This window comes from Terrapene carolina, unplaced genomic scaffold (genome assembly GCF_002925995.2).
Source record: "Terrapene carolina triunguis isolate 2854851 unplaced genomic scaffold, T_m_triunguis-2.0 Scaffold58, whole genome shotgun sequence".
NCBI lineage: Eukaryota > Metazoa > Chordata > Testudines > Emydidae > Terrapene > Terrapene triunguis.
In genome coordinates, this window is record NW_020664409.1 from 77,160,876 (window position 1) to 77,177,436 (window position 16,561).

Below are 16,561 nucleotides of genomic sequence, written 5' to 3' on the forward strand. Positions count from 1 at the left end.
AACATGGCTAAAACAGAATTATTATTATTACTATTTATTATTTTATTAATATTTATTTTGGTACTGCCTAAGGACCAACTAAGAATGGGGCCCACTGGGAAAACACAGGGTGGTAGATTGTCCTTGCCCCCAAAAAGCGTATAGCATAAAAACAATCTTAATCTACCCTCCAAGCCCTTCCCCCACTGCCTACCTTCCCAATCACTGTGGACCATACCATCATCCTGCCTGTCACTCAAGCCCATAATTTAGGTGTCATCTTCAAGTCGGATCTCTCTCCTGGTCATGACATCCAGGCTATGTCTAACTCTTGCCAGTTCTTCTACATAACGTTGCTAAGCCTTTCCTGTCCATCCACATAGCTAAAAGTCTTGTCCAGGCTCTTATCATCTGGCCTCTCAAATACTGCAACATCCTTCTATCTGGCTTTGACAAACACAATCTAGTCCCTCTCATATTTATTCAGAATGCTGTTGCAACGATCATTTTCTTAGCCTGTCACTTTGACCATGTCCCTCCACTGGCTCCCCCTTCTCTATTGTATCAAAATATCAGCTACTGGTGTTCATTTTCAAGGCCCTTCACAGCCTGTTCCCACCCTACCTTTTATTTCTCATTCACTTTTGAGATGTCAGCTCAGTTACCAATCTCCACGCACTTGTTACATTTTCCAACAAGCACCTTCATGTTTTCTCCCATGCTCCCTGTATGCTTGGGAGGCGCTCTCCGTAAACATCCACATCATTATCCTCCTTCAAATCCCTCCTCAAAAAAATCTCCTTTGCTATGATGCCTACTAAAAAATTGGCAATAATTAGGCAGCTGGTGCAGTGAGAGTACTGTCTGTCATGCTGACCAATATTGTCTCATTATTTCATTGTACTCCCCCTGTTTCTCTGTATCTAGCTGGTGTGTCTCGTTTTATACTTAGATGGTAAGCTCTTTGGGGCAGGGACTGTTTTTGTTCTGTGTTTGTACAGTGCTTAGCACAGTGGGGTCTGAAGCACTACAGTAATACAAATAAATAATAACAATAATAATTAGCTTTTTTTCGTAGTTTCCTTGATATGGTCCATTGAGTAAGGAGTTTTCTGGCATGATGTTTTGTTCATAGAACCTGTGTATTCTCCAAGACCAGTACTATCCCAATGAATGATGCCTTGCATTTGCCACACTGCCTGTCTACCCTCCCCAACTTCTTCGTGGGAGCTATGGGACCATCAACTGTTGCTTTCAGAATCTCCCTCTAGGAGAGGTTTCATAACACATAGGGGGATCTCTGGCCCAGTAAGCAATAACAAAGCCATGGAATCACCATGGAGTTGAAAGAGAGAAAATGGGGAGTTCAAGGAGTACAGTACCACAGAGACCCACTCCATGGCTGCCCCCTACCCTGATTCAACCATTCCCCACTCATAGATCAGGGTTTCAACACTGCATCTGGGATGGCTGTGTGGGTTAAGGTGAGGAGTGAAACACCAGATCTAAAAGGAGTTCACATCCACCACCCATAGAAGCAAAGGGAACAGTTTGACCTACATGTACTGGGAGTCTCTTTCTTTTGGATTTAGGATAGGGAGACGCTGTCACCTTCAAAACACTGTCTTCAGTGTTTGTGGTTTGAACCAAATAGATTTGGGAAAGAAAAGAAATATGTGGATATATCCATTTAAACATTGACTGACAGTGACTTTGATTATTGTTAAATATTTGAAAATCACAACATAATTTATATTAATTTTAAAATGCCATTTTCTCTGGTTTATTTAGCATTTTGTTCATCTCACTGGTGTGTAAGTAACTTCTTTACTATGGGTCTCAGAATTATGCCTATTCAGCAGCAAGTAGTAACTGGTTCAACATGAGCTGTTCCTTGTATAAACATACAAAAGGCTTGACCCAGACTAAATCAATTTAAAAAGAAAAACATTAAATCTATGTTTCCTGTTACATGCTTAAGGTCTTCTTTGGTTTCTTATGATTTTACTGTATTATTGACCAACTATCATAGGCTTTAGTTTATCCTCCTACACCACCAGCTGAGCAGTTCAAATGGGATGGTGGAGTTATTTTCGGAAGGGCAAAACAATGACAATTATAACGTCTACATTGCATTTCAGCTGGTGAAGCAGCTTTTATGCTAGGGGTACGGAAGTCATATGAATCTTGGCTTACCCTTTTTCCTGATTTCAGTTGCTAGAAGGGTTTCAAAAGCAGCAAAATGAAAAAAGGGTGCAAAGTTCATAGAATTTGGAACCATGTATTTTCAAGACAAGGTCAATTGTAATACATTTTAACTTATTCTGGTCCATTCAGGAAGTATACTGAATAAAATCAGGGTGTTATTCATGTAAGTAATTGACAGAGAAACCCATGAGTTTTTATTTTATAGTATGTGTGTATGTATACAATTAGTTGGAAAAATTAGAAGCTATTTTTTCCCTCTTAGTATAAACTGACGCAATTCAATTTCAGATTGGTAATCAGTCATTAGCAAAATGTAACCAGCCATTAATGTGTTAGTTCTTCTGATTCTTTTATAAAAGTCCTCGAAAGTACACCTCATGTGATTGTACTGTTGTAGTTGTAGCAAAGGTTAGGTATCTCAACTCACATCATTTGCATGACTTACTTTCATAACTGGTTTGCAAAAGCAATTGCAAACCTGCTTTTGGACTCATTCTTTGCATAGGCAGATTAGGCTTTCTCAGCTACAAGAATGGAGTACTGTGCATATATGTTTTGAAAAGAACCCTTAAATAACCCATCATGCAAAGCAATACAAGCTAGCAACCCTGGGGAAAAATAACGCCAAGCATACATACTCATTGAGAAGGAAGTGCCTAGAAAGCTGAAATACTGAGACACCTCTCAAGATGATGATAGTTGGCAGAAAGTTACACATTAGTTTACAGTGTGATATGACAGCAAAAAAACTAACAAAATTAGGGCTGCGTACACAAAGGCACCATGCCATGAAATAGGGTGAGCATGCAGTGTTTTATATTGTAGTTCTGGTCTGAACACATCTGGGATATTATATATGCGTCTGGGCCCCACCTTAACAGAAAGTTATTAATCATCTGGAGGGGTTCAGAGAAAAGTAACAAAAGTAGAGGCTGGAAGGATTGATTTACAGTGTGAGAACTGAGTTTTAAAAGAATGGCATTTGTATGGAACTGTTAAGAGGTGGAAAAATTGGGAGGGTTGCAGAAACATAAGAATCTACTAATATTTCAAAGGTGCACACGTGAAGGATGGAAAGGAATTATTTAGGTTGTTACATGGAGTATTACTAGGGGTAATAGGATGCAATTAAGACAGAGAAAATGTAGCTTGAGTATCAGCATGATAGTGAGATATATTACGGTGTGGAATAGTCTCCTATGGGAAGTGGTACAAACCTCATTGCTTAAGACTTCTAAAACTGAATTGAATGAAATACTAGAAAAAAGGCAGTATGGGAACAATTTTGTATTGACCGTGGAACAGACTGGTTGTCCAATGGGTCTTTTCTATCTGTAGCTTGTTTGACTCTATGAATAGTAGTCATGCCTGTTCATTGCACCAGGAGATAAATGCCAGGAAGTTAGTTAATTTTTATTTATATTGAGATAAGTACATCTAGTCATAACACAAAATAAGGGCCAAATTCACCTTGGCCAGTACAATGAGGAGTTGCAGGGACACTTTCAGAATGCATCTATTGCTCCAATAATCCTGTTGGCCAGCATATGATTGTGCAGCACAAACTTGGGAGATGCAATGCTGGGTGTAGTTTAGGGTGACCAGATAGCAAGTGTGAAAAATCAGGACAGGAGGTGGGGGGTAATAGGTGCTTATGTAAGAAAAAGCTCCAAAAATCGGGACTGTCCCTATAAAATCAGGACATCTGGTCACCCTGTTTTCTCCTTCTCTGAAAAGAAGTCACTTCACTCTTAGCTGTTGTATGATACCAACTGCCTCTGATTGAGGGGCTGAACTTGCTACCTAATCGACAGACCACATCTTGAATTCCCTTTCCTTCTGCTTTCTTAACTGTTGGGAAAAGATCCTGTCCTCCTGCTTGCACTGCAAAAGGGAGAAAGTTTTCTACAACCTCCTTCCTGTTTTCCCCTCTGCAGCACAGGCATGGTCTAATCCTAAGGTTTTCTCACTTTATAATAATAAACTAAGGAAGCAATTTGGAAAGCAAGAAAATAAATATATTCTGATCCTATATGAGGTGTACAGGGGACATGATTTTTGCGGAGAACCCCTTTTAGTATCAAACTTCCTTCAGATGTTGCCTTGTGTTCTTTCTACTCTGTTTTCTCACTTATGCATCTAATTTATCTAGTGAGTATTTTGGAATGAAGGACAATCGAAATAAAAATGGCCTTTAGCCCAAGCATGTCAAATCTTCATTAAATTTTTAGATCTTATACTTGCAGCTGCATAGAATCTTTCAGATGTGAAGTAATAAAGATAAACTTTAGCTAAAGCACAAGTGTGTTGCTTAATAGTCCTCTAAAAATAGACAGTAGTAGCAAAAGCAGAAAAAATGTGTGTGAAATAATTTTTTTGTTTAAATCTGTCTATAAATGTGTATAAATGAAAGATAATTAAAACAACATATTGTATTGTATTTCCTTTTTGCTCCTTTTTGCATTTTTCATTTCTTTTAACCTCTTGGTTGGAAATATAGAGCGCAAATGTTTTTTATCTGGTGTCTCTGGCGGTAAAAATAATGATTGAAAAATGTGCTTTTTGGAATTGGATTGCGGAGGAGGGGAGAAGAAGGATTTCACTATGCCAGTAAACTAAATTACCATATGTTGTATTTATATTTTTAGAGAAATCTAAACACATGGACTTCACAGGATGTGTCTCTTGCTGCTTTTATTTTGGCTAATATTTCCCAAAATATAAGCTCCAGTCTTTATTTGGATTAAACAAAGCAAATAATCAAGTTATCATATGACCCAATGTCACTTGGTAATTTGTAATATGAATCACTGTACATATATCCATGAAACTGTGCCTTGCAAGGGAAATAAATTGCATCATAGTTGTTATGGATTAGACTTCTCAGGAGAGAGGGTTGACAAGAGCACTCTGAGTTTTAAAGATCACAGCATATTTATCTCTGGCGACATAGATTGTATGCAGTATACTTTTGCTTAAGTTTTGAAGAAAAATATAGGACTACTGCACAGTGCCACTGCATTGCATAATCATAAATGATTTGTTCAAAACAATAGGCCCTATGACCATTCATGTGACTCTACATATAGGCACACATGTTTTGTCCTCTGTGTGTGTGTAAAACTTTAGTTTCTTAACACCAATGATTAAATATTTTTGTAAAATTGATCAGTTATATGTGAAGATCAGAAACTATATGTGAATGGGAAGCTCCAGCTTAAAATATGTAATGGGTAAATTCATGAGGAAGAGATTACAAATTGGCATCGTGCCTTTTAATGGAAAATTGTAGGAATATCCGATTCACCTTATTTTCTGATGTATTTTAAAACTAGTATTAAATTCAGTTACACCTTTTTATTACATTATTAAATGAACAGCTTCCATTACTCTGTATAGTTTCAAGATAGAGTGGGCAAGCTGATTCCTCTAAAGATTCTCCACTGATCTTTAGCAGAAGTCTCAAGACAATTGGTAGTACAGTAATCCTCTAATAACAATTGTATCGCCTTCATAATTGTCTCAGCTGCCTCCTCTGGTCCAGAAAACTCTTGAATGTGTTGCTGAACATGGGTTTCTTTACATGTCTTTAAAATACTGAATAATAAACTGAAAAATACAATGCCGCAGAACCTTGCATTAGCCACACATTAAATAATTTGCTCAAAATGTTGCTCTTTGTTTCCTCATTTGTCAGCAAACTTTTAATAACAAAATGTTTTAATGAAATCTCATATTACTATGATTAAATTATTTTTACACAAGAAGGCATATTATGGAAATTTTACTTGTACCTTTAGGGACTTATAGCGAGTGCTGTGAATGGTTAAAACTAAATGTGTCAGAATAAATTAACAAAATACATTTTGAAATGTCCTTACTACTTTTATTCTTTCATGGATGTGCTAAATTTGAACAGATTAGCTCATAGTGGAGTTTCTTATAGTACTCTCCTGAATTCTGGTTGCAGAACACTTTTGGGTGACTTTGATAGTATATTTACAAAACACTCTGGCTGGAATTTTCAAAGGGGCCTAAGGAAGTTAAGCACCTAACACTTTCCATGGAATTTGGGTACCTTACTTCTTTGGACTCCTTGGAAAATCCCAGCTTCCCTTTTTTATAAGCTTCTAGTTCTGTATAGTCTTCTAAAAGTTTAAGTAATTAAGTATACACTTAATATATCTTCTTGCTATAGGGTCATATCCTGAAGTCCTTACAGAGAGCTTGATTCTGCCATCCTTACTCACATTTATTTCCACTGTTTTCAGTGGGGCTTCTCATACAGGCCCAATCCAAAGTGCATTGAAATCAATGGAATGACTTCCCATTGATTTCAATGGCTCAGCCCATGATACGGTATTACTCAACATAAGAGTGGCAGAATTGAGCCCTCCTAACTTACTGTGGGAAAATACCCATTGAGGTTAATAGGAATTTTGCTGATCATGATCGTCAGTATTTAGACCATATTTATAGCACTTAACAGAGTGGCAACTTTCTCTCTCTAACTCGCAAAAATCTTTCTATCATAATAGGAGAGCACTGAATTTGGGAATTCTTCGAGACCCTGGATCAGAGGTTGAAGACAGACAATACCAAATAGATCTGCAGTCTGTCAACATTGGTACTGCACAGTGGGATCAGCTGAAACCAGAGAAGGACAATAGTAAAGGAGGTGTGCTGACAGAGAGTGAAAGAAATTCTCAAAACCCAGCGCTTGAATGGAATATGGCCAGTAGGTAAGGAAATAATTCAAAACTTTGTGTCTTTCGGACAAAAAACATTGGGGATACAATCTACAGTATGCCTGATCAAAGTATTTTTTCTCTGTTTTTACTTTGCATTGTAAATATTTTCTATGAAATAGAGTTTTGAATTGTATATTTGAAACTGTTATTTGTATTATTGTTACGCTGTAATTATTGCATAGGTCTTTTGTGTGTCTATTTTCCTTAGAAATTCCTTTTTTGAATTCCTTATTATATGGCCATAGAAAATAACTCCAGGAGGAGATTTGGCATTCAAGTTCTTAGGCTAGGAATCTTTGGGTTTTGGGTTTTTTTGTGTCCTTTGTTTGTATTTTTACAAAGTTTGAATAAAGCAGTTTAGACATTTCTAAGTTAGGGAAGGACAAAGTAGAATTTTTTCTATTGGCTCCTAAATGGGTTTTTTGCTTCTGTAAGGGAAAACAACTGCATTTGTAGAATAACACATTTCAGCTGATTTGTCCATAATGTGGGCTGTAAAATATGCAAAAGAGACTTACAGCTGAAACAGGTTTAACACAGTTACTCCTGGATTGCCTATTGGGAGACTTCCATTTGGCTCATCTGCTAAAATTGCTTCCAGTGGACTTTAAGGATCTTGTTCAATTCTGGATCATAATGAGTCCAGCATGAGATGGGGGACTTTGCTGTGGGTTAAATTCAGGATATAATGTAGCTACACATAGTAGATACAGCATAAATACATTTGCTTGGTATTTAAAATTTAAAAAGAGATCTCTTTATTACGATGAATGAATTAGTCATCACAGTTTTGTTGCATTCCATGTATTTGCATTATAATGACTAATATACAATGCTTTTGAAATTCATACGGAGATGAATTTATTTTCTCATGAATGAGCATGTTACAATGTGTACTTTCATTATTCTATGATTCAAGCAGCATCTACCCTCATTTGTCGCTCTTGTAACTCTGTTGACTTCCATTGTGTTGTATACGTGTAACTGAGGGTAGAATGTGAATATATTTGAGAATCTAAAGTTTGGAAATACCTGAAAACAGATTGAAAAGAGGTACAGCAGAGAAGGTGAAGAGATGAAATGGTTGGTATTTATTGAAAAAGGTTTTGTTTGTTTGTTTGTTTACTCTGACTTTTTATGCTTTTATTTCTAAACTGTAATTGAGATCAGGATTAAATCTTTTTGAAAACAACATGAAAATGATTAGAGAGACAAGAGGGTGAGGTAATATCTTTCGAAAACTTGTCTCTCCCCCCAACCAAAGTTGGTCCAATAAAAGATATTACCTCACCCACTTGTCTCTCTAATATCTTGGGACCAACACAGCTACAACACCACTGTAATAACTGTATACATGAAAATGATAGAGATAGATGAATAGGCATTAGAATACTAGATAGGGAGAAGAAGAGAGACAAAGTGACAAAAGCACAGCATAGTTCAAGCGCTATCTTCACTCTTATCAAGTTTTACATGGATCTGAGAGTGCTGTGACAGACTGGTGGGAAAAGCACCTTAGGATTTTACTGTGGCCCATAGGACCAATTACACCACAGCTGCATATAGTATTCTGGAACTCCTGTGGTTAATTTTGAAGTTTTAAAACATATGAAAACTTTGTTTTACTTCTAAAATGCCTATTTAGTCATCTGAAAAACAGAATGATGATATTAGAACAGCCAAAGGTTTATGCTTCAGAGTGAAGGAAGTTGGTATGGTGGCCAGTAGCAAGTGCTCACAGCTCATTTTGAAGCTGCATGGATAACTTGCCCTTCTCACAAAATGGTGCTGTCCAGTGGCACTTCTTGAAGGGCAAGATGGTATTGACCCCAACAGACCTTCTAATTGGTCAGTCCAATGGCCAGACTGGCTTTTTCAAAGTTCTTCCCACAACTGACTGATATCAGTATAATCAACAGGCTTTGGTTTGAGCCTTATGGGTACATTTTTTGACCATGATAGGAATTCCTAAAACAGTATTAAGATTACAGGATAAGGGAAGCAGCTGTTACAGGCAAGCTGCACATTCTCCTTTCATAACTGCTAGAACTTTCTTCCATCTTGAACAAAACTCTGAGTGTTTTCGTTTGAGCTTGCGTTCAATAACAGTGTGTGTTTTTGTTTTGAAAGAGTTTTTAACGAATATTTAATGTGACATTTTAATTAGCTGGATTGACTTGTTCTTTGTGTTATGCAGTACTACTATTTTAATTTTATTCTGCATTTGTTTAATGCAGAGAGTAGCTGGTATGTGTGTTTGCTTGTCAGTTTGGTTTAATCTTATATACATGTACCACAGTTCATTTTCAGGATGTTCACATTTTTGCTTTTTACTTGGCAATCAGTTATGCTGCATCTGCGTTTATTTTATGATCTGTGGAAGTGATGTGCTGAGAACTGGAAGAACCTGTACTGATGTCTGCCATGTGCTCGGATATTTCCAGCATGCACCAAGAGAATGACTGCATGGTGTTTTACATGGTGCTTAGTGTTTCCAGGGTGAAGTTTATCTTGAGATTTCCTGAGAATGTCACAGATACTTTATTCTTTGCGTTAGTAGTGATACTATTTTCTTTCTTAATTCTTTGTAAGTTACGTTGATATGTTTAGCATGGAACATAGGGAATGGCTCTTTCTGAGGAACCTTTGGGTTAGTTTTATTGTTTTGGTTTTAATACATTTGTTTGATTTCACTTAGCTAGTCCCATACTCTGGTTTAGTAGGTCAATTATTTTTTTTAAGGTTCCTCTTGTTAGATGTGTGTCTGTAGCAGTGTATCTTACTCGTTTCATTATTTTTGATGTTTAGTTGATACATGTGTTAATGTATAGAATCAGATCTATGTCTTTTCCTCTGTGTAGCATTGTTTGATTACTAGATTAACTTGTAGAAAAGAATTCCAGAAAAGCTACTGTACTTTCATTTTCCAAGTGTATGTTCCAGTTTCCAGCATTCCAAGTATATTATTATAAATATATTGACCTTGGTAATTTTTAACAAAATCCTAAATCAGATGCTGCGAACACTGTCCATCCACACTGGAAGAACGATAGGCAGCCATGGATGTGGTTTAATTGGGCTGCAGCTTTATACACTTATAATATCTGGCAGTACCTGGCAACAAATTTTACAGTGGAGAGAGGAAGATGTCAGCTCCCTGCTGATCCAGACATAGGACCCCCAAATGCATTTCTTCAGGTCTCTTAAAGGGAGCCAAGAAAAGGAGGGGGGGGTCTGCTCCACACTGATGAGACATAGGAGCCCCAAACCCGCCTTATTCAGCTCCCATAAGGGATGCTTTCCTTCAAATCCTTGTCCAAACCATTTTATCCAATAACCACATCCCTTCCACACCGAATACCTGCACTAGACATCTGCCACAAGTTTTATGTATAAAGTTGCAACACTGTAATCTAGCCCCTCAACTCCACCTCACCAGATCCCAGACCAGCTGTGGGGATGGTGAAAAAAACCCACCTTGCCCCTGCCAGTGACTGTACGGGAAAAATTTCTTCCCAGCCAACCAAGGAAAAGGGGCAACTAGTATAATGCCCTCAGCGTGTCAAAAGGGAACTGATACTTTTGCCACGTTCAAGGGTAGTTGTGTGGACGAGTGTTGCCAGCCTGATCCTGGTAAAGAGGGTGTCTCCGTGGCTGCATGGAGTTTAATTTTTGTTATAGTCCTAAGTGGTGCACAGGATCTGGTCCAAAAAGTGAATGTATCTGAACCACTCGGTAATAGCGATCATAATGTAATGAAATTTAACATCCTTGTAGGAGGGGGAAATACCAAAGAAACCCACCATGGTAGCATGTAACTTCAAAAAGGGGAACTATACAAAAAAAATGAGAAAGATAGTTAAACGGAAATTAAAAGGAACAGTGACAAGAGTGAAGTGCCTGCAAGCTGCATGGAAACTTTTTTAAAACAAGGCTCAACCTATATGTATACCCCAAATAAAGAAAAACAGTGGACCAAAATAAAATGCCACCATAGCTAACCAGAGTAAAAGAGGAAATTAGAAACAAAAAATATATCTTTTAAAAATTGTTAGTCAAACCCTACTGAGGAAAATAGAAAGGAACCTAAACTCCAGCAAGTCAACTGGAAAAGTATAATTAGGCAGTCCAAAAAGAATTTGAAGAGCAACTAGCAAAAAACACAAAAACTAACAGCAAATTTTTAAAAGTATATCAGGAGCAGGAAACCTATCAAACAATTAGTGGGGCCACTGGATGATCAAGGTGCTAAAGGGACCCTCGAGGAAGACAAGGCCTTTGCAGAGAAGCTACATGATTTTTATTTTTATTTTTTTAGTTTTTATTTTTTTTGCATTGATCTACAACTACAGAGGATGTGAGGGATATTCTCACACGAGTCATTCTTTTTAGGTAACAAATCTGAGGAACTGCCCCCAATTGAGGTAGCCTCACTCGGAAATAGCTATCTAAATACTGTGGTGTACTGGGGATCAGGAATCATAACACTTCCAAATGTGAAATGTTTATACTTCATTATAGATGTTATAAAAAGTTCCCTAATGGGGCAATATATAAAAATAATCCTGGAAACAGTCAGACAGTTCTAATAAGTTTATGTACAAATGAAACCTGTTCACATTTATACCCTTTGCCTAATAGCATGTAGGGAACTGGGAATACTTAACCAAAAAGAAGTTTTCTTGATTGAAAACTGCTTTTTCAGCTTGTAGCCCTTCTCTCTCTGCCTCCTCTCAGTGGAAAAAATAACATCCCTGAAGGAAATAAAGAAATATATCCTCTCTTGAGACCTCGCCCCCATCCTCATGCAATCCTTCTACAACACCCAGCAGCAACTTGTGCTTCCTGCAGCCTGAATAAACTCTGTTTGAAAAACAATTGAGGTTAAAGGCATTACTGCTGTGTGTGGTAATGAACTGAGTGTGGCAATGTACTGCATTTCAGTTTTGTCCTTGGCAGACCACCATCTGGAATGACTTCCTGGGACTCTCCACTAGTATGTCAGGGAGCCAAGGAGCTATGGTACCAAATAGAACAAAATGTCACTCATAGTTTGTGAGAACCCTCTGAGAAGGTTTTTGCATTTTTTCTTTAGGCCTTACTTTTATGTAATTTTGAAAAGCAAATATATAAAGTTTTACCTCATAATGGATGATGCTTCAATAATAAATAAAAGAAAAAAACATGATCAGTAGACATATGGTATGTGTATTAGAGATTACTTGTGTAATCCTTCGGCCAGGTGGAGCCGGCAGCAACCAGAGCCGGGTTCAATATCTAGGGGTTCCTTTTCAACAATACAACACAAAACCGCCAAGAGCCCCAATCCAGTAACCTGGGGAAATTACACACCACCCCTGGGCGCCCCTGAGAGGCAATACTTCCCCACTCACAAGCACAGGGTCCGAGTGTAGAAAAGAAACTTTTAATGAAAGAAGGGAAGTAACCCGACATTAATTAGGGAAAATGCCGCAAGCAGGATTGATAATCATAAAACTGTGAGCAGGATGCCCACCCTAGAGGGCGTGGGGCAGTGTCTGCTGCCTCATGTTCTTGAGTTCTACAACCAAAAGTTCCATAACTGTGCCCCTCTCTGTTCCCTCACCATACCCCACTCACAGTGGTTGTCCTTGGTCAGTGAGGACCCAGGGTTCAGAGGTGCATCTGTGTGTGTTCACCTCCCGCAGGGGTAGAGGGAAAGAAGGCACTTTGCTTGCTCCACTATCTGAGCACTTGCTCTGGCTGGCCGCCCCACCAGCCGCCGTTCCGCTCGCCACCCCGCTCGTTCCTCTCCGCTCCTGCTGGCCGCCTGCTCACCGCTTCCACCTGCTGCCTCTCTGCTGTGACCTCTGCAGGTCAGTCTCTTGCAATTCCACCCAACTCTTAGTGATTGTCAGCTCTCAGTGATTTGCAGCTCTTACTGATTGTCAGCTCTTAGTGGGGGAACCTGAAGCAGACTGGAAGGAAACACTGTCGCTCCACAAGTGATTTCAACTCTATTGAGCAGTTAAAATAACACTGCTCTACAGCCAAAATGCTTCTGAAATAAATGTAGTCAAACTTTACTAATTCTGGGTCACTGAGAACGAAAATGATGCTTAAAATTGTTGATTGGCTCTAGTTTTCAAGATATGCTATTGGGTCAGTATATACGACCCTTGACTTGGGAATGGCGGAGGATAAGTGAGTTATAAAGGGAAGGGATCTCAGTTTAAATCAGAAATGACTGAAATACATCTTTGACTGGATCTATGAATAAATCTATGACTGGGTTTGGACAGTACTTGCTTTTTAGGCAAAACAATGAATGATGCAAGCTGAAGCTGGTATTGCGTCATACATGATATGAATTGCATCATGTTATTCCTAGAAGTCATGGATGATGCAATCATAACGAAGCTTACATCACTCTGCTGAACAAATTGCCCTATATCAGCTCTAGAAATCATACAGTGTCGTGCTCTCTTATTTGTCAGTGTTTGATTTTGCAAAGGGACACATTTCTGTTTAGCCAAAGTGAGCAGAGATGCCTCGTACTTGTGTGAACAGTGCAGATAACTTCTGCTATGTTTGTGGTGAAGTGACTTTTGCATCACAAAAGTGCAGTATAATCACTATGGTTAAGAAAGCCTATCACCTTTCTTTTGGCTGCAAAATTGGAGATCAGGACAAGAGGTGGGCCCCACACATATGCTGCAACACTTGTGCAACAAATCTTCGCCAGTGGTTGAAGAGGAAAAGGAAATCTATGCCTTTTGCAGTGCCAATGATTTGGAGAGAGCCAACAGATCATACCAGCAATTGTTACTTCTGCATGGTGCCTCCAGTTGGGAAAGGTATGTCAAAGAAGAAAAAGTGGACTGTGCATTATCCAAACATTCCATCAGCTATACGCCCAGTACCCCACGGAGAAGGACTGCCGGTTCCTGATGCACCAGAATCATTCTCACTTGAGTCAGACGAGGAAGAGGAAGAGGATGAAACTTCTGATCCTGAACCATCAATGTCACAGGACGCACATTTTCTCCCATCCTCCTCCTCTGAACCACACCTCATAACACAAGGTGAACTGAATGACCTTGTCAGGGATTTGGAACTACCCAAGAGTAAGGCAGAGCTGTTGGGCTCCAGACTACAGCAGTGGAATCTCCTGGCAGGTGATGTTAGGGTTTCCATGTTCCGTGACCGTCAAAAGGATCTTGTCCCATTCTTCTTCATGGAAGGTGATCTTGTAGCCTGCAACAACATCGATGGTGTGATGGCAGCTCTCAACATCGTTCACGATCCAGATGAGTGGAGACTGTTCATTGATTCATCGAAGACGAGCCTTAAAGCTGGTTTACTGCATAATGGCAATGTTTTCCCATCAATTCCAGTTGGTCATGCAGTCCATATGAAGGAAACCTATGACAACATGAAACAACTTTTGAGGTGCGTAAACTATGACCAACATCAGTGGCAGCTTTGTGGCGATTTGAAGGTTGTTGCTCTCTTGCTTGGTCTGCAGACTGGATACACAAAGTACTGCTCTTTTCTCTGCGAATGGGATAGTCGTGCAAGAGATTCCCACTACATCAAGAAAGATTGGCCACTCCGACAGTCATTGGAGCCTGGGAGGAAAGGTGTTCAGCATCCACCACTTGTTGAATCAAGGAAGATTTTGTTACCACCCTTCCACATCAAGCTGAGTCTGATGAAGAACTTTGTCAAGGCCATTGACAAAACACAAGCAGCTTTCAAATACCTCCGTGGAAAATGTCCAAGGTTAAGTGAAGCTAAGATAAAGGAAGGTGTCTTTGTTGGTCCTCAGATTCGTGAACTTCTTTGAGATGATGCATTTGACCATGCACTGCGTGGCAAGGAAAAGACGGCATGGAAAGCCTTCCAGTTAGTGGCAATACATTTTCTCGGAAACAACAAGGCAGACAACTACAGGTTGTTGGTGGAAAACCTCCTCAAGGCATACAAAAGCCTTGGTTGCAACATGTCACTAAAGATACATTTTTTGCACTCTCATCTAGATTTTTTTTCCACCGAACTGCGGAGCAGTGAGCGACGAGCACGGCGAGCGATTTCACCAGGACATTGCAACAACGGAGAAACGCTATCAGGGCAAATGGAGCCCATCAATGCTTGTAGACTATTGCTGGATAGTGACAAGAGATGCTCCATTTAATGAATAAAAGAGACAAGCCAAGAAGCGCCGAGTAGACACTGAATAGGACTAAACTATGTACAGAATAGTTTTTGGCCTTTTGTTTCATAATAAATTTTATTTATATAACCCTTTTGCTGATTTTTAAAGTGTTACATAAACAGGACAGGTGAAATATTATCATGTAAAGCAACCATAAACACATGAAAAGACCTAGGTTTACAATTTATGATTAAAACTCTATCTACACAATATACGTAGACATAAAATGTAAAAACTTAAATATCTTAGAAACAGTAGCCAATCAGTTGTTTTAATTGTCATATTTGAATTCAGCACATCAAAATACATAATAAATAGCACATTTTATCTCTGAAGCAGACGACTTCTCAAAAATTGTAGACCAGTGTAACAAAAGACTCCTAATGTAGCCTATTTAGCTCTATCTTTGAACAGTGAGGAGGAACAGGTTAAATCAGACCAGGGACCCTTAAGGAAAGTCCACACCAGAGTCTGGCATTCGAGCCCCTGGCTTAGTGAGATCCTTTCAGCTGAGGGTGACCTCCTCATTCGGGACAAGTTAAGCACAGTTCTGCTCCCCTTTACTCATACAATAAAGACAGCAACATTGATAACATTTCACTACCTCTGCATTCAGTACTAAAATGATTTGTAACCCAACAGTAGCCAAAGTTGGTCACTTTGAGCAACACAGTTCTATCTGCTGGATTGGATATGTAGGCAGAGTAGGTGTGTACATGTAAATACAGTTTGCTCCTAAAGTCTCACCCCCTCCCAGCCAGCTGTCAGTGGAGAGCTCATTCAGACCGTGCTTACACTTGTGAAAATTTTAGGGACAAAGTGCAAGACTTTATTCAACTAACTCCTTTATTTCATTTGTAATATTTACATTAGCTTAAATGTCATGTGCACATCATCATACAGTACGAAGCCTTATACCAATTACATGCAAGTGCATTATTTTATTCTGTACCCCACTACAAAAAATGCTATTGGCTGCTGTTACAAAGATGGATGAAATGTTCTTTTTGCTCAGTCATAGTTATTTAACAGGAGTACCTTTATACAGCCAGGTGGCTGGAACTTGGTCATCTATATTAGGTATTTATATAGCCCTCATCATGTCTATAGTATCTGAGCACTTAGCAATCTTTTAATTTATTTATCCTCACAATACCCCTGGGAGGTAAGGAAGTGCTATTGTTTTTCGAAGAGTGTCCCTGTGGGTGCTCCGCTTTAGGGGTCTTGACGCCCTGCACTTGTAATTGGAGATTTGTGGTAGCAGAACCCGATTGGGCAACGCATGCGCCGTAGCCATCTCACACCTCTCCAAGCGGTTACATAGTGGTGTGCAGCCAACTGTCCCCCAGTTCCTTCTCTACCACCTTTGACTTGAGTCTGAGCAATCAGCAGTGCCCTCTCTTACCTCAGATAAGATTAATAGTAG

The 16,561-nt window shown here is 39.1% G+C and overlaps 1 protein-coding gene across 1 annotated transcript in view; it reads left to right on the plus strand.

Annotated features, from left to right (window-relative positions):
• The window catches only part of VPS13B (vacuolar protein sorting 13 homolog B), a 953,533-nt gene that overhangs the window by 632,670 nt on the left and 304,302 nt on the right, over positions 1-16,561 (plus strand). Inside the window, exon 30 of the mRNA XM_026663381.1 lies at positions 6,726-6,929. Coding sequence (XP_026519166.1) covers positions 6,726-6,929 — 204 coding nt within the window. The remainder of the gene's footprint in view (positions 1-6,725; positions 6,930-16,561) is intronic.